Source organism: Ctenocephalides felis, unplaced genomic scaffold (genome assembly GCF_003426905.1).
Source record: "Ctenocephalides felis isolate EL2017-DRISC unplaced genomic scaffold, ASM342690v1 CF-g0.4_SCAFFOLD_01170, whole genome shotgun sequence".
Lineage (NCBI taxonomy): Eukaryota > Metazoa > Arthropoda > Insecta > Siphonaptera > Pulicidae > Ctenocephalides > Ctenocephalides felis.
This window is the reverse complement of record NW_020537324.1, coordinates 26,556,326-26,576,773: the sequence shown is the minus strand read 5'-3', so window position 1 is coordinate 26,576,773 and position 20,448 is coordinate 26,556,326. Positions and strand designations below refer to the sequence as shown.

Genomic DNA, 20,448 nt, shown 5'->3' with positions numbered 1-20,448 from the left:
AAGCGCGTAAGCGCCGCGTCGGCGTCTAACAGATAAACATCGGTACGGAACCTATAGGAATGTAAACAAATTTTATTGTTAAAATCTCTATAAAATATCTGATAATTTGATGTGCATTGTCTAATGATTATTTTTGACCGCCAAATGGCATTTTTTTTACTTTTTGCATTAGATCTCCGAACCGCTAGAGATGCCTTCATGAAAATTTGATCAATTCTTCATCTTATTAATACAAGTAAAAATGTTTTTTGAATTATTAAAATCGGACGCTCCGTTCTCTTAAAAACTGAGTTACCGTTTTTGGCACTTTTTGCCCCATATCTTCAAAACGGCTAGACCTGTCTTCGCCAAAACTAATCAGCACGTCTCCTGATCAATACGAATCGAATGTTTTTTAAATTATTCAAATCGCTTCATCGTGTTCCGAAAACCGTCGACGAAAATTTGTATTCGCACACACACATACACGCACACACCCACACATACATACATCCATTTTTTTAAGATATGCAAAAATATTCAGAAAGCTTTGAAACGTAAAGATATATAAAAATTTCATTTTTCGAATCATTTCAAATCTGCATTTATATATCTTACATTATACAAGTTTAATCCTTACTTTAACCCTTTCGCTATGAGCAAAATCCACATGTGTGTATGAGTGTCACCTATAGACAACATCCAGTATGTTAACTTTTGCTTCAAATTTTATCACTTTGTCTGACTTCTAATTTATTACTTTACTTTTAGTCAAAGAAATATAATTTTTAATTTTAATCATATTGTTAATAGTATGATTAAAAATGCGGATGGGCTCATTTTCATAAAATATTGCGTATTTATTATTTAAGCGTATTAATTCTAAAACACATATATCAGTATTATAGTTCGCTTTAAATCATCTAGTTGACATTTGTAAAGTCATAATAAAGTAAAAAGTTTATAAATATCATAAAACTTAGTACCAAGTATCCTACTACGAATTGTAATATTTTACAAATCATAATTCATTTATAGTATTGCTTGACATTCGATGCCAATTAGAAGATTATGAGTCTAAAATAGTTTTCCTATTGAATTATTAACGAAGCCGTAACACAATCCAGCTAAGAACATATGAAATTACTGTATCTATTATTATCGAATAGATGCACGTGGTAATGAATCATAGCCTAAAAGTTATTCATTTGTTTTAATAGAGGTATACAGGAACATATGTTTGCTTCTAATTATAACGAGCACTAGTGCACATTGTGTCTTTTGTGCATTTTCCGCGAACGCCAGAGTTGCCCATATAACATAAGACTGAAACGATTTTAATTACGTAACTTTAATAACTATAAAGTATATCATGGGAAACTAGAGTTTATTTAACGTGCTCAAACAGAGTTTATTATTCTATTAAATGAAGCTTCTCGGTATAAAACGAGAGCTTACGGATCTAAATGCCGTGCATATTAATTAGAAGGTGAGATCAATTACCATACTACTTGAGTACTCGGGCTAAAAGCTCGCCCTGACGCTATTTCAAATTTTAATGATATTGTTATGGCAGGGTATTGAATTAATTTCGGATTAAGTCTAGATAAATATTATGGATAAATAAAACGTGCATTTAATTTAACTAGATAACTGTAATAATCTGTCAAGCTCAAAATCACTGCCAATGGTCAGATGGTGTTGCAATTTTTAACTACCCGTAGGGTAGATTCGAATGATTCAAAAAACATTTTGCTTGTGAAGAAACGGTTAGTTTTTGGGGATTTTTTAAAATTATATTTCAAAACTAGTATCGAATATCGATTCGGATTTTTATTTTATTTCAAAGTAAAATCCTAAAGCTCACTTGAAATAATTTTTAATATTATTAGAAAATTGAGATATGGTTCTTTAATTATAACTTCGCTTATTTAAGTTTTGTATATTTAGTTTTCATGTAAACATATATAAACCTCGTTTTATAAGTTCTTATATTTGTGTCTATCAAATACAAATTAATGGTGCATGGAATCCTGCCTTATGGCAAATTGCTGGAACTTTCCATACCGCAATGAAATATTCGAGGAATATTAAATGATTTCAAATAGTTTATTATATATAGTGTAACTTTCATTATTTGTGTTTTATAGACAAAATGTAAAAGCTTATAAATTGGACTACGACATTTATGTATTTTTACATGAAAGCTAAATAAACACAACATAATAAATATTATCAATATCATATGTAGAGCGGGGCTTAAAGGTCCGCGGGTAAAAAGGTCCATCTCTGATATCTCAAAAACAAGTAAAGTTAAAAATTCTTTAAAACAATATTTGAAAGTTGAGGGAAAAATATGTATGACTATAAAATATTTTTTCCTTATTTTCAAAAGACTTCAATATATTTTGAAGTATACTTTATTTATTTTATAAGATGAATATATTTAAGTTACTTTATATATATACTTTATATATTAAAATGTATTGCTATTTTTAAATTTGATTCGACTTTTTTTATATAACCTCTATAAAGGTATACGTATACATCTGGGTGGGATAAAAAAGACTGACTGAACTCTTACCCTGGCAAAGGTGTGAAAAATAAAATATAGTAAATAATAAAGCAAACTAAGAAAAGAAGCAATTTAACAAGAGATATTAAATAATTAGTTATAGTTCCCAGTTCTGTTGATAACATATCTGACGAAATACCAGATCATGATTATTTACAGTGTGTAAAAAATGCACCTATGAAACCAATTTTGCATTGGTTGAGTATTGCAACTACTATTTCGTAAAAACCCTTTAAAAATAAGAATAAGACCTTAGATCTGTTTTCTTCTTATCTGTCTCATTTTACCCCGCGTATGAGGTAAGAAAGAGTGACAAATTTTTGAAAAAAAAAACAGCAAATAAAATGCATTTCTACAATGATGAATTAGCCTTGAGTTTTACTGAACATAGTTTGATATGTCAGTTTGAAAAAATAACTTTTGAAAATAAAATAAAAATGTTGGATCTTTTCTTCCCATAACTGTCCCATTTTACCCCGCTCATGGGATAAAAAGGACCAGGTGACAAATTTTTGAAAAAAAAAAAGAAATACATTTTTTCAATAAGGTATAAATAAGTTGGAAGTTTCACTGAACATAGTCAGGTAGTTGTCTATTTAACATGTGTTATTTCTTTTGACATAATTGGCTTGGTTTTTACAATATAATTGCTCAAAGTCAAATTGGACATTTGTGCACCGCCCTATCCCAATATAATAATGAATGTGTTTAATAAAAATTAAAATAATACAAATATTTGGAAAGTTAGCTTGCGGTATGCAAGTAATATTTGATCAACGCCATTTATGATGAACAACTTTTTTGGTTATAAAATTTTCTGTGGTGATATTTCCAACTACGTGCATAATTAATTAAAATATTATTCTGGCATCTAAAAATCATATTTATCAAAAATCATATTTATCGCTGTCATAAAAATTATAATTTTCTGCTCGAAACAATATATTCATTCACATTCATTTTTACAACATACAGCCGTTACATTTTTATATTTTTACTAGACACAGTCGCGCTATATGATTTGCATATTAACTGCGCATATAGAATTTCCTCATATTTTAAAAGCTTTATGTTTTATTTCGGCATAAAACCTATTAATTCATATTGGAATTTTATTTTGCAGCCATCAATTAATTTATTTTAACGATTGATATTTATTCCCTTTCAAGCCGCTGTATTTATTGCTTTGTATATCGGAACTCACGAGAAATTATTAAATCGGCGGAAACGCCAATAATATTTAGAGGATTTAAATACAGACGCATTTTTTTTGCGATATGAAGAAATAGAAATTTAAAATAATAATTAAATTTTTCAGTTTTCATTTTTCTTTTTTTCACTTTTATTTCCCAAAATTATACAATTACCATAATACTATTGGTGGATGATTGATAACCTAAAAGTAGATATAGAAATTTATTTGTACACAATATTAAATGACTTCCAAGTTTAAAATGAATTAATATTTTTTTTATATTTATTATTAAATAAATTAAATAGTTATTGTTTTGCCATGTAAAAGTCCCCTGGCAAAAATATTTTTCTAGTAAGATTGATATTTTAAAAATATTTCAAGGGTTCAAAGAAGAGGCACGATTTATTTTTATCACGTGATTTTACGTGATATAAAATATTTCTCAAAATTGCAGAAAAGAGATTTCATTATTATTTTATTTTATTAGAATAGCTTTATAAATCTTAAATATTTTCGAGATATCGATGATAGACCATTTTACCCGCTTAACCCCGCTTTATCTTATGCATATAAAAATGAAATAGAAAAAGAGGTTTATGTAAATAAAAATTACTAGATGAATAGAAATAAACAACATTAAATAAAATCATTGAAATAACACTCATATCAATTTTGTAAATAAGACATTAAAGTCTTGATTAACAAAAATAAATTGTAACAAAAAAAAAATTGAAATAACAAACAATTGCTTACAAGTACCAAGTACAACAATTTATTACCATTAATCTCTCTCAATCTTTTTGAGAGATATGGCTTTTAACGAGCCATATCTCTTTTACGTTTCGAATTTTTCCAATTTATTCAACCCGCATCTTGAAATATAGAAATTGATGGAATCAGCGAATTGAATTTATATTTTAGAAGAAGCCTTCTCTCCATTAGAAATTTCGAGGGAATATCGAATATGTAATGCAATTCCTTTATGAGTGCGAAGCGGCTATAAAAATGTATACGAAGAATTTGAATTTCTTCATGATTTAATATCGGAATTCCTGGAAAACGTATAGCTTTCTAGTTATTAAAATAAATGATGTTCTTTTTCCGCTTACAGCAATATACGAACTAATCATGTCCGATAAGATTGTGGATTTTGATATGCTTACGAGCGTCATGAATAATTTGTTACCTTATCGCGCTCTGGATGTAATTTGATTGACAGAATCATTAGAAATATATGAAATAATATTTATAATACTAATGATTATTAAGCTACATTTAGAAATGTAGTATAATAATGATACTATAAATATAAACTACTGGTAAGTGGCATTTAGCCTTAAGACAAGTTGCATGAACTTCCCGAAATGTGTAAAAATTTACTTAATTAATCAAAATTGAAATTCAAATATTTAGTTAAAATTTTCAACTGTTTATTTCAAAAATAATGTTAACGTTCTCAGTTAAATCTAAACATTGCGAATTCGAACAGTATTTTCTCAAACACATTTAAATTAACTGTAATTATATTAATTATATTTCACAGGCACGTGCTTGTATGCCCCAAAATTGTAGATTATTATTTTAAATTTTAATTAATTGATAATGTTTGACTCGTCACATCACAAAAGCAACTTTTGACACAAATTTTGACTATAATATTTTCTCAAACTTTGATAAATTTTTAACATTAAACTATTTGTCGTAGGGCCGTAACATTTTAGTATGTTTTTAAGTCCATGATCATAAAAATCGTCAAATTTTTTTTTTTTTAAATATTTGATTTTTTAAAATCGATCCAGAATTGAGAGCTAAATAGTGGACGAAAATTTTTTCACATTTCTGCTATTTACAAAAAACGGCTCAGCCGAACGTCGCACAAAACTGAGTAAAGATAATCCACATCGAAATACATCGATTGGCTTTTAAAATTTTGAAATCGGTTTAAGCATTTTTAAGCAAAAAGCAAAAGATGAATCGAATTTTGACAAATATTTAAAAAACTATACTAGTTTTTGCAAACTTTGACGATTTTTTAAAATTAAACGACTTTTCGTAGCTCGTAGGGCCGTTATATTTAAGTAAATTAAAAAAAAAAAAATCATAAAAATTGTCGAAATTTTTTTTTAACACTTTATTACAAGAAAACGGCTCCGCCGATCTTTACGAAAAACTGGTCAGCACGATTCCCAATCAATATCTTTCGAACGGTTTTTGAAATTTTGAATTTTCAAAATCGATTTAGAATTGCGGGTTAAAACGTAGTTTAATTTTTCTGCTATTTACAAAGAAATGACTTGGCTAATCGTCGCGCAAAATTGATAAACTCGAGTCTCATTGAGATACATCAAATGGCTTTTAAATTTTTAAAATCGGTCCAGCCATTATTGAGAAAAGGTCGATTTACGGCAAAAAATCTCTTACATACACATACACACATACTTTTTTTTCCAAATATGGTCTCATTCGATTCAGAATGGCTTGAAACGTAGAGAAATTTAATATTATTTTTAGAAACAATTAAATGAGTTAATATACCTCTAGAAAAAATAAAAATAAAATCATTATCTATCTATTAGATGGATAAAAATTAAAAAAAGTAAAATTATGAAATTGTAGTATTCAAACAAAATAATTTCCTTTTTTATTGTAGATATTTAAAAACAGAATTTATAATTAAAAGAGGCATATAAATTATCTCTATTTTATTCTAACCACTTAATTTGGTTCTTTTTACCCCAGCCACATATAAACTTTTATAGAGGTTATATAGAAAAACTGTTGAATATAACGTAAAAATAACAATAAATCTTATAAAACAATTAAATGACGTATAACTAAAAATTACATTAAGGTCTCGTAAACTAAACAACAGTGCTCACAACCTAAAAAACTAACAACTGAGAAAAATACATCTGTTATGGTTTTTTAAACATTGCCTTTTATCTCCCGATAGCGACGTCGTAAGAAGCAAGGTGATGGCTGGTTGGTTATACACCTTTTTCCCTCTACTTTCAAATTCTTAAAAATTCTTAACTTTTTTGGCTATAAAATATAGGTGGTGGACCTTTTTACCCGAGAATCTTTAAGCCCCGCTTTACTCTATATAATAGTTCAGTAAATAATTTTATAACTATATTCTAATGGTGTTAACTTTAGTAATCATTCGGTAAAAATATTTTAAATTTGCCTCGGGATTCTACATCCAAACTATTTTCTAAATAAAAAAATGTATAAATTTTGCACAAGATAATGTACGATATAACTGAAAATATAATAAACAACAACCTAATTCTTCTAATAAAACCGAATGGACCAAACTAACGATTACAACTATGCACCTGACTAGTCCTTCCTATATACTTTGTTCTAGGTGTTCACATAAATGTAACGATAGCCGAATGCTCTCGAGATACTTAGACATAAAATGTACCCAAAATAACTATTATAATAATAAATAAATAATCCCGCAGTATCCGCAGTGGAATTTTACGAGATCTGCACACAAAGACCACATATCATCTGCATTACGTGCACTCTGGCCTTTTAATATTTAATACAGAATTTATTTTTAGATAGATTTTGATATTATGTAGCAAACTTCTGAGAGATACATTTTAATGGCCGGAACGCGAATGCGTTATAAAAATTTCTGGTCGTAAAATGTACATTGTAAATAAAATAATATTCTACATATTTACTGTAGTGGTTCAGAGGTACGCGAGAAATGCCATTAAAATTTTAATGGATGTGTAGGTATGAAATAAAACTTGATGGATACGACTTGGGTTTTAACTTTTAGTTACAAAATTTTTCCGGTAATCAAAACTAAGCATTTAAAGAAAAACCAGTGTTGATTTGTTATTGATATGAAATAGTAAGGGAGTTGTTATGGCAACGCCTGATCGCATAGCAAATACATGACTTTGTGACAGTTTTTACTGCCAATTTATATAAAAAAAGGTGCGTAACATAGCGTTGCCATAACAACGCTATGTTACCAAAAGTTTTAAAATAAATTTGATCGATAAAAAAATTAATTAAATTAGTTAATTAACAGATGCAATTTTGTAATTTACGTGAAAATATAGGAATGCTAAGAATAAAGCAAAAACTGTCTTCAACTAATGTTGAATGGCATCGTGCCTTAAGGCAAACTGCTGGAACTTCCCATACCGTAACGAAATCTTTGAGAAATATTAAATGTTTTGCAATAGATTATTATAAATACTGCAACATTGTCTAATATTTATAAGAATTATGTAAACTGCATTACAAAGTTAAAATTATTTATTTAAAGTATATAAGCAAACTTTAGAACTTTATCCAGAATTAAAATTAAAATCTAAGTTATTTTTGATATACAAAAAAATTTTTTTTAATTATTTTTGAAAATTAGAATAATTTTTTTTTCAAAAGCAAATGTTTTGTCAACACAAGCAGAAACTTTTTTAAATCATTCAAGTTTAGTTCTTTCAAAAACTGTTGTTTGGACATTTAGCTCTGTATCTTCGAAATGGCTGGACCTGCCTTTGCCAAAAACTAATTACCACTTCTCCCAATCATTACAAATTGAATGTTCTTGGATTATTCAAATCGGATACTTCGTTTTCTCAAAACTGGATTTCTATTTTCTGCATCCTTTGCTCCGTATCTCTGTAACGCTTGGACCTGCCTTTCGAAAACAAATCACCACATATCCCTATCAATAGCAATCGAGTGTTATTAGAACCGTTCAAATCTGTTGATCCGTACGCCCGAAAACGTAGACGAAAAATACAAAATGCTCAGAAACCCTTGAAACGTAAATATATGCGAAAATTTTCATTTTCGATTTTCGGCCCAATACTATAACTTTGAATGCATCATACATGGAAAGCTTCCGAGAGCTTTATCTTATATTTCTCATTTTTTCTACATAAACATTTTTAAGCTGAACTTGCAATGTTTAAATTATGTATTTCAACTATGTATATACGAAAATTTACAATTTTTAAACTTTTGATGTTTTTAGAAAATGTTTGTATATTTTTGACTTACCCTCATACGGGAAAGTTAATAATTTATTGTGATCACTTAATATTTTATAGGGATTTCATTTCATAATAAAAAGCACTAGTCGTATACGCAAACGTGATTTTTTTTGTATATATTTTTTACAAACAAAAATTAAATGAATTAAATTAAAAGATCAAAATTGTAATCTATATGAAGATATATAAAATCTCAAAATAACGCAAAAACCATGTTCAGGAAAAGAGTAATTAGTTAGATTTTACTATTAACTTATTTACCTACATGTTTACATTTAAAAAAATAATCTGATTGAAAATTTTTAACTGAATTTTTCAATATTTAAATTATTTTTTTAAATATATGACAATTACCAAGATCATTTGTTATTAGTAACAAATTTTAGTTTTACCGTAGTTTTAAAAGAGCTACAGTAAAATTCCGTTAAGACTATATCTTGAATCAAATACGTGTTTTAAGCGAGAAAGTTTATTCTGTAGTATAAGTATAAGATTCGAAGTAGATACCCGCGTGAAGTGGCGAATTATGCGATAAATCGTATTAAGCCCTGTTGTGTAATTTAAATAATATTTGTTGGAAATTAAAAACTTTATTCATTATAATTATATATTTAGTTCAATTATTATATGAAAAAATAAACATTAAAAAAATTGCTGTAAATATAATAAATGTATAAATATTAGTTAATATGATATTCGTTATTATTCAAAGTATATTTTATTTCAACGGATTAAAAATAATTGAAACATGATCAAAGCCTCATATCAAAACTAAATTTTTCATATATCTACAAAAACAAACTGAATCAAGAGTTTAAATAATTCAAAAGCGTCTCAATAGCCAAAGTTTACAAGTTTCAAGTCTTGGAAATAAACAGACATAAATTTTGCAATGTTAACGAGCTGATTGAGTTCGATGTTATTTACTCTAGAGAGAAACCAGATTCTAAGTTACTGTATTATAATATTTACTTATCAAACGAGCTGCTGTAATTATAAAGTTATCAATTGCATATGTGTAATTTCATGTTCAATAATTGCTTTGGTTTGAAATTAGCCATTTGTGTAATTGATTTATGTTAATTTTAAAAATTATTTTTATGACTAATTGAAAAATTGTGTACACACATACATCCATGTTTTCTAAGGTATGCCAAAATGTTCAAAAACTTCTGAAACATAAAGATATATAAAATTTTTCATTTTATTTTTTGTGATTACTATAACTTACCCTACTATTTATGAAATTTATAAAAACGATATTTTTTTGTGTTTGTAAGAAAAACTCTGAAATAGAATAGCAGGTTACTATAAAATAAAAGAACATTGACAAATGTAAAAAATGCGCAATATTACCCCAAATTATTTCCATAGTCACAAAACTAAAATTTTATATAAATATTTTGTTTGCCATCATATTCATATGCCAGAATTTCTCGGTAAAAAATAAAACTAATTAATCAATCAATCAATCAATCTATTTTATGATACACATGTGTGCAGAATAAATTCAATGATAAAATTAAAAGTTAATTAAAATAATTTTCATACACACATCGCAATTTTAAAACCATTATGCGAGTTAAATTATAACACACAGAAAATTAATTGCAATTTAAAATAATTTCTAGTTATAATAATACAAAAATTAATAATACAAATCAAAAGAAAATTCAATTAAATAAATCCGGAACATTGAATTTTGATTTAATTAAAATTAAATATTCATGTAAATACCACAAAATCGATGCATAAAATTTGTCAGTGGATTTTATTCAATTAAACACAAATTATATTTTTGGTGAATTGTTAGTTGAAAATCAATAAAATTTAATTATTTCCTGAATACTATCATGTATTAGTGTGTATGAAATTATAACTTATAACTCTCAATATTATTAATTATATTTTTAATTCATCACATTTTCGATTTTCATTTAAATTTGACTACACATATAAGATTATTTGGTTAAACAACAGTTTTTCGTTAAAAAAAGATTTAAACTAAAAATATAAAAAATTATAAATTTAAAATATTAAATATTTTTATAGTACCATTTATATATTCAAAAGGTAGTCGTAATCAAAATAATAAAGATTATTTCATACATTCAAATATGTTGATTAGGACCATGCTTTTCCAAAAAAAGACCCAAATCATTTATATTTAATTCTGTCATCTTTTTATATTTAAATAATTAATATTTTATTCAATTCTAATTGTTTGCTGGTAGTTAATAAAACTCTTGATGACCACCTACAATTTTTTTCTAACATAATTTTTCATGTCACCGGAAAAGCAAGAAATGTTTAAATAAATTGAACAATATTTATTACACCTTACATTATTCATTTCGGATATTTAGATAATATTAAAAAACGTAAGATAAAGCCATCAATATTACTGAGAATACTTCTTTTCTAAATAATTTTTAAAAATTAAAAATCATTTGCTTCCAAAGTTTCTTTCTATTTTATTTACTGGTTATTGATGATATTGTTATCATTTATTATTATAAAATAGTTTTATCACACATTAAAAATGTATTTCATTTCAATTTTTTGTCTGCATGGCGTTGATTAAATAATGTAGCTATTAAACTTTTCAGCTTAATTTAGCTTTCATAAAACTTCTTTGATGAAAAATAAAATAGTGGATCTTTTTGCCCTGGCTTATGGGTAAAAAGGACCAAGTGACAAGTTTTTGAAAAACAGCAATAAAAATATAGTTTTACAATGATGATTTAGCTGAAAATTCTACTGAACTTTTAGATAGTTTTTGTATAATATGTTATTTATTTAGATGTAGTTGGTCTTCAGTGTAATTACTCAAGTCAAATCAAACCATTGTGCCCTGCTCTACCCTATATCAATTTTTTTATCAATATACATACAACCCTTCATATTTATAACTGCACGTTTATCAATTAAAGTAAAGTTTATAAAGACAAAGAGTTGATAAAGAATTCTTAAAGAATTAAGAGTGTTTGGAATATTTTATAATCCCCACATATATCAGAGTATTTTATATCGACAGTCAGAATTACTGGAACACAAGCCTACAGATTACAATATACAGCTTCAGCCTCAGTTTTTTATCCTGATACGCAGAAACGTTTAGAAAAAGCAAAAGTTTTTTTGTACAAACTACTATGAATGCATATTTCTGGAAAACGAGTAAATCAAATATCGATGACCAATATGTTTTTCATTTTCCCTCGAAGTATGTCCATCGTAGTGGAAGTTTTAGCTTTCGAATATGATATTCAATCCACGTGCAGCATCCGTCTGAAATAAATCCAGTCGCTGTATTCGATCAAGTAGAGATGCACACGTGCACGAGCGACATCGACGGAGATAAAAAGACTTGGCTCGGCTTCAAATTACGGATTGATTGCGAAAGTTTCAGGAAATTAATAGTTTGCAAATTATCATTATACGAAGTTTAAGTTGCAAGTTTCGCTGCTTGCCGACGAGGAAATTATACGCCTCATTTGGTAGTGGCGAAGAAAATATTGTATTGAAATAAAAGCGGTAATTACCAAGCCGTAATGAATTTTTAACTGACCGGAGGGTATGTTAGAGTATTGGCAAAAAATTGAAAATGAAATTCTGAATATTTTGACGTGCCTTAGAAAAAATGGATGTATGAATGTGTGTGTGTTCAGATAGAAAATTTATCGACGATTTTGGAAACATGGTTCAACCAATTTCAATGATTCAAAAAACATTCGATTCCTATTGATAAGGAGACGTGCATAGCCGTTTGGACGATTCGGATCAAAAATTCAAAAAATAGTAATTCAGTTTATTTGACTAATTCAAACAACGTCATTAGACATATGTACATCAAATTAACAGATATTTTATAGGGATTTCAATAATGAGCACAAATTTTGTTTGCATTTCTATGGGTTCCGTATCAATGTTCATCCGTTTGACTACGATACGCGGCGCTTACGCGTTTCTATATTTTTTCTCAACAGCCACGCAGCACGATTGCTTTGAATAAAAGTTTAAAATTTTCAAAAAGTTTTGAAAAATGAAAAAAATCATGTTTCACAAATACTTCACATTTTTTCAAATACTACAAAACCCCAAAATCTAATTTTTTCAAAGTTTTCAAAAAATCTTAAAGTTCTTTTGAAAAATTTTTGCCTCAAGGCATGATGCTATACGCCAGTAGATTTTTTATTTTTCAAACAATTTTAAAGCTTTTTAAAATTGCAGGTTACGGTACGGGAAGTTCTGGCAATTTTCTTAAAAACACGATGTCATGCACGTTCATGATTCCGTTGAGACGTTTTATTAAAAACTACAAAACTAAATCATGGATCGTGTAATTTATGAAATAAAAATGTTTAAGACAAATTGTGGGAAGCCTGCAAACTTGTATTATAGATCTCTTCAAGAATTTTGCTCTAAAAAACCATACATGAAAAATGAATTTCGGGCCAGCGAATGTTCAATATAGCTAATTGTAAATATTGAACTATCAACTCAGCAAATAAAAAAATTAAAAATATCTTCACACACACGCACACACATTAACTCACATACACAAACACATACTTTTTCCAAATTTGGTCTTATTCGATTCAGAATGGCTTGAAGCGTCGAGAAAACAAAAACTTGGCAAATCGGAATTTTCATGAAAACTTAAACTTTTCCTTAGGGAAGTTAAAATAATGTCACGAGATGAATATTTAATAGTATGATTTTAAATCTATAAAATCCATTTTACAAATTATTATTTTTATGTAGATTTTTTCGCTTTTTTGGGAAAAATTAATAAAACTGTTTGCAAACTCAATATTTAACCTTCTTATTATATGTTTTGTAATAATTTGAAATTGAATTACAATCAGACTGAAATGGCCTTATACCTGTTTGAGAAAGCAGTAATACATTTTTGCTGTTTTGAAATGGAGTAAAGCAGGGCTTAAAGATCCGCGGGTAAAAGGGTTCACCCCCGTTATCTCAAAAAAAAGTTAAGCATTTTTTAACAATAATATTTGAAAGTGGAGGGAAAAATATTTATAATGAACAATCATCTTGAGAATCTATAACAAAAGTATTTTTCTTCGTTGGTTGTAAGTACTGTTGTTTAGTTTACTAGACCTTAAAATAATTCTTAAGTAATAAAAGTCATTTAATTCCTCTAGGAAATGTATTAATATTTTGTGTTAGATTCAACCGTTCTTTATAACTCCTATATGGGGGTTGGGTAAAAGGACCAACTGAACCTCACCTTGTCAAAGGTGAAACCAATAAAAAATAATAAATAAAAAAGTAAATTAAGTTAAAAAAGAAATAACGGAATTTAAATTAAATAAGTAGTTGGTCCACTCTACTGATGAATAATTCTGATAAAATACCAGATCAAGGTTATATGCATTTTACCCCATTTTACCAGGTGACAAATAAATTATTGCAAACCAGTAAAGAAAATATATTTCTACAATAATTAATTAGTTGCGAGTTTCACTGAACATAGTCAGATAGTTGTTTTTTGATATGAGTTTTTTGTTGTGATTTGGTGTTTGCAATATAATTGTTCAAAGTCAAATTAGACCTTTGTGCCTCGACCTAACCTAGTACAAATATAATGCGAAAAATACATTTATAGATCAAATAAAGTTTAGTAAGTTTTGGTAAGTATTTTGAACATGCCGTTTTCGGACAAAGATGATAAAATAAATTGATTTGAATTTCATTTATTACTGTGCTGAAATTCTAAATATAGTAAAAAATTATATTCTGGCACAAAGCAGCTTGACGTGTATATTCTTTATTTTTAGGTATATTATAATAGACACAAAGGAAAAGTTTAAAACAAATAAAATTATTTCCAATATAAAGCTAATTAAAGACTTTTTGCATTATTTTCAGAAGAATTTAAATTACGCATCGTGTCCTAATATAAATACTGATTGGAAAGTTCTAAACGTGATCTTTGATGTACAAATATAGATTTTAACGTCAAAAGAAATTATAAAAGCTGGAATCAAATTAAAATATTGACTCGGAAAATCGCTTTGACAATTTAGAAATGGAGTGTGAGGAATTATGTTAAGCCAAAATCCATAACGTTTCCAATCAGCCAATGGAAAATATTATTTGATCATAACTCTGACTATTTGTTTATGAATAATATAAATTGCAAATATTTCATTTTATATATTTTTATTAGGGCTGTAATTCAGGCATAATTGAATTTATTAATTATGCAAAATAACAAACACGGAAATATACAAATTTTTATGAGTAATTAAAATAAAAATATATTAAACTATAAACCTAAATGAATTAAAATTGCCATGGTCATTTGCAACTTAGTCGTTAATAACAGACTACAATATATTTTATTAATTTTATATTAAAATATGCAGCTAATAATTAGATTTATTTTTTAGTAAGAATAAAAATGCAAGTAAATTACTTACATTATTCCTAGCATTTATAATTCCTATAATAAATTACTACATAAAGAATTTTGTTTGATAATAATACATTTGTTAGAAATAATACCTTTATCAATATTAAATTTTTTTTACCTAAACATAATACAATTTTCTGCTACAAATTCTATGCACCCAAATGAAAAAGCAAGGAAATGAAATTAAATTGTTTTAATTCAATTTTTTCCTAAATATAGAATCACGACTACCTGGAATGAATATTCGTTTTCAGTCTAATTCACTTTTACATTTATTTTAGAATTTATTACATTATTGCGGTATGCATAAAATTAAAATTTATGAAAACAATATGTTTTTCTATATTTAGAACACCTTATTATCCTTGTTACGTTTGTTCAGTTGCTTCATTCTTTCTAGGAAAAATATGTATTTATATATATTTATTCACTTAATGAGAACTTTTGTTATAACAGATCATAATAAGCAATTTATTGTTAATTTAATACAAAATAATGAGCATTTACAAACTACCCCTGAGCGGTATAAAAATAAAAATATAAGATTTAAATAAATTTATATATATGAGTAGAATAATGGGATCGTAATAAAAATTGATATTTTTAGAGTTTATTTTAAATACAAATGTTCAGCCACAATAGTGTTAAAGCAAACAACGTTTTGTAGAATTTTTTAAAGGAACGAACCCTTTTTACTGGCATGTTTCACATGTGAGTTTTAGACCATGTGTAATTAAAATTATTCATACATAAGGTAGGGGCACAAAGATCTAAATTGACTTCGAGCAATTGTAAACCAAACCAATTATGCAAACAACTATCTGACTCTGTTCACTTAAACTTTCAGCTAATTCATCATTGTAAAAATATATTTTTTTTGCTCCAAAATTTGTCATCTGGTCCTTTTTACCCCAAATGCTATGTTAAAAGAGAGAGCCACCGGTCAAACAGATACAATGTCTTATTTTTAAGTTTTGAAGGCATTTTACGAAATAATACCTATATTATTCAACCAATGAAAAAAATAAAAATTTTATGGGTACATTTTTACAGAGATAACACTGTATACAACCCTGATCTAGTTGAACATAATGAAATCCTCTAAATCACCACTTGGGTGATTAATTTATACGTTTTCAATTTGCTCGCTAGTTGGAATTTTACAAAATTGAATATTAAGTAGCAAACGTCTGCAATGACTTCAGTCCCTGTGATTAGCACTAGTCTTAAGGATAAGTATAAGAGCTAAGTGCAAACCCTCTCATTAGGCGCCGAAATATATTATCTGCTTAAAATATGCGAGCGATGAATACATAATAAAGGACTCGTCTGCCTCTCTAGTACTTCAGGCATGTTTATTTTATCTTGCCAATACGAAGTCATTAATTACGAGCTCAGACGTCGAATATATTACTACGTTGATGCTAATTATTAGTTTTGTCCGAAACAACTGAAGATAAACAATTTATTTATATAATAATCGTTGCGCTTATTCGTGAACCATTTGACAAAAGCTCTGGCCTTACATCCACAAGGTTTCAGGTTCAATTTCCGCTTTGGATAATCTGATATAAATCAATTCAAGTGATATCTGATATAAATCATTTCAGTGAAAGTAGTTATTCGTGGTGGTGCTGCATTATCACAATTAGAAACATCGACCATTATCCTGTTTTTATATTAGTAGCGTTTAGAAATTAAATTCAATTTTCAGTAAGAACTATGATTCGATTTTCTTTTAAAAGCCTTCGTAAAAATCGTAAACTTTGTAATAAAGGTCGTTTGTAATAGACAACCTGATATCAATTAGTAGTGATATCTGCTGACACTTAAAATATGTAGATCTAAATATAATTTACAAAACTAGTCATATATAAACTAAAAAAAAAAAAACTAGTCATATATATAGTAGATCGATACTTAAAACTCGGCGAGTATAAAGGTCCACCACCGATATCTCAGAAACAAGAAAAGTAAAGAATTTTTTAACAACGATATTTGTTGGATGAAATCTCATTAAAATTAAAAATACGACATTGGATCTGTTTGCTACTTGGCCTTCCCATTTTAATCCGCCTCTGGGCTAAAAAGAAACAGGTGATAATTTTTCGATAAAAAGCTGTGATGAATTAGGTGAGAGTTTCACTGAGTTGTTTATTTGATATGTCAGGTTTGTTTATGTAATTTTTTAAATTTTAACTCTGTTTTATTCAGCAATCAGAAATACATAAGAATTCCTATGAGCTAAATTGACAATATTTGAGAGCGATGTCTAAGAAGAACTCCAATGAGATCTTCTTAGTTTAACAATCAAAAAGATAATGATATATTGAAGCTAATCTAAGACTAAATCTAAAGGCCATTGACGTTACAATCTTCTAATGCCAAATGGTTGGATAATGTCGCCTATTGATGGATTTGAATGTGATTCCAGTTTACGTTTGTATTTTTCCTTAAATTCTTTGAATGTTAATTGCACCATTTTCACGTTGAGATCAGTTCTCTGCATTATAGCTATATTTGATCTGTAAGCACATCCCCAGAGCTCAACTCCGTAGGTCCAGATTGATTTAATGATTGATTTATATAGCAGCAACTTATTTTCAACAGAGAGCGATATAATTGGTTGATTTTTCACAATATAATTGCTCAAAGTCGAATTGTACCTTTGTACGCCCTACTTTACCTCATAATAATTAATCGTAATATTATGAATAAAAAAAAGTACGGCAAATTGCAAAAAAGAACTTATGCAATAACTCACACTTTTATAAAAAAATGAAATTAATTGTATTAAAAGAACGATTTGAATTCCTTTATGCTTCCCGGTACAGCACATTTATCAAAATGATAGGTTCAACGAATTTATTACAGGTGAAAAGTGTAGAAAACAGCGATAAAAAATCCGCCGTAAAAAACTTCGCTATATCCAGTACATCGTAATTCTTCTCGTGGAGATAATGCATCATCGACGATATTATCTAATTTCCTTCTGACGCGTTTATGAGTCCAGGTAGTACCAGGTATCTTTCCGAACAGATTTAACAAAATGCGTGATGTAATGCAAAGTTGAAGATGAATAATATAAGTATTCATTTCCCAAGAGGAGCAGTTGAGATTTTACTAACCAAAGTTATTTCTCGTTTTATACGGAAGTTCGTGAGCGGCATAATCAAGCACTCAAATTTCAAGGAGAGAATGAATATCAACTTAATATTTCATAAAGCTTTTTGCATCTTTAGCATATAAATTTTGTTCGCTTCTCTTGGACGTTATAATATATTTCTGCGATCCGATATTGGTGATGGGTGGTAAACTCTTATATACTCTTATATACGTTTGAGTAATATTCTTAGAATTTGGAAATAAAAATTGAATTTACGATTTCGAAGTATTTGTTGAAAATAATGTAACAGTATTTACTTGATGTGATGACAACAAGTATTATGTTAATGATAAAAAAGTAGTTTAACACTTTGATAACTCCAACGTATTTATGTCATTTTGTTTTCAAGTAATATTTCGTAGACATAGAATATAATTAATTTTTTAACTTCCCGTAGGGTAAAATGAATGTGCTGATTAGTTTTTGGCAAAGGCAGGTCTACCCGCTACGGAGGAACGAAGCAAAGAGAGCATAAAAATTTATTTCAATTTCTGTTTCGATTTTTTTTGTATCGAAAATAATTCAGATTTTCTGGATTCTGGCTAAAATTCTAAAGCTCACTTATATATTTTGAATAAATAATTTTAACTTTGTAATTCAGTTTATATCAATTTTTTAAATATTAGACAAGGTTACAGTATTAATATTAAACTAATTTATTTGAGAACATTTAATATTCTTCGAACATTTCGTTACGGTACGGGAAGTTCCAGCAATTTGCCTTAAGGCACGATACATCACTAGTTAAAAATTAAAATCAATCTAAGTGTGGAGAGCCACATAATAAATACAATTCATTATGATAAAAAATTAAGTTAAAAAATATAATTGATTAAGTTATTTCAGAGTTGAGTGATGTATTCCCCAAAAGTTTATGGAATTAACTTATTAAAAACAACTACAATATTTAATATTAAGTTCTATTTAAAATTATTAATTACTTTTCGGTTTTTTGGCTATTAAAAGTAGCATAATATAATTTCTTAAGCTACAGAAAAAAGAAATTAAAAAAGAGTCCATTGTTTATATAATTGATTTGCATTATGTAGTTGTATCATTTCCTTAGAAATTTGTCCAAAATGATACTTAAACTTAAAGAAACTTAAAAAAAGAGTGCATTGTTTATATAATTGATTTGCATTTTAAAGTTGGATCCTTATCCTTAGAAATTTGTCCAAAATCATACTTTTTATTTATTTACTTGTTATTTATTTATTCACTGTGAAAATAGTGAAATTACAACTTTTAAATTTATAAGTTTAATTTAGGAAACTTGTAAAATTAAATCGTAATAAAAAGTAAAATATGTGAAAAAGTTTAAAAAAACGAAAGTTTTAAAATTAAAAATTAAATAATAAATATGAAGAGTGAGGCGGGTTACAAAAGGCAATTTAAATTTATAAAAATTATTATAAAAATGTGTTTTTCTACTATTTTTCTTTAATTTGTCACCTTTGCCTTTTTACCCCATAGGCAGAATAAACTGGGACGGCCAGAGGGCAAATAGATCCAGTGTCCTAATTTTAATTTTAAAGGGATTTTACAAAATAATACATTATTCAACCAATGCAAAATATATATTTCATGGGTACATTCTTTACAGAGATAAAATTTTACTGTATATAACTTTGATCTGGTATTTCGTTGAAATATTTATCAGCAAAGTTGGAATAAGTATTTATTTAATTTATCTCTTGTAAAATACCATATTTCAACTCAATTTATATTTTCTTTTAGTATTTTCTCATTGTTTACACATTTGTCAGTGTGAAGAGTTAGGTAATCCTTTTGACCCCAACCTCATGTTAGCTATTATAGAGCTGATATAATGAAAACTATTGAATCTGATTCAAAAATGGATCTTATAAACCAATTAAATAACGTATACTTAAAAATTATATTAGACCCTCGTAAACTAAACAACAGTACTCACAACTAGAAAAACTAACAACGAAAGAAAATACTTTTGTTCTAGATTTTCAAATACTCCGTCTCTTGATAACGACGTGGTAAGAGTGCTGTCTGTTAAAAATATATAGTTGCCAAAAAATTTCTAAATTGATT

The 20,448-nt window shown here is 27.4% G+C and overlaps 2 protein-coding genes across 2 annotated transcripts in view; both read right to left on the bottom strand.

Moving 5' to 3' along the window:
• LOC113367007 (5-hydroxytryptamine receptor-like) overlaps positions 1–17,727 on the bottom strand; it is an 83,075-nt gene extending 65,348 nt beyond the window's left edge. Inside the window, exon 1 of the mRNA XM_026608641.1 lies at positions 17,658–17,727. Coding sequence (XP_026464426.1) covers positions 17,658–17,727 — 70 coding nt within the window. The remainder of the gene's footprint in view (positions 1–17,657) is intronic.
• A 359-nt stretch (positions 17,728–18,086) lies between these two features.
• The window catches only part of LOC113367006 (5-hydroxytryptamine receptor-like), a 64,545-nt gene continuing 62,183 nt past the window's right edge, over positions 18,087–20,448 (bottom strand). Inside the window, exon 5 of the mRNA XM_026608639.1 lies at positions 18,087–18,245. Within this exon, the coding sequence (XP_026464424.1) occupies positions 18,087–18,245 (159 nt within the window). The remainder of the gene's footprint in view (positions 18,246–20,448) is intronic.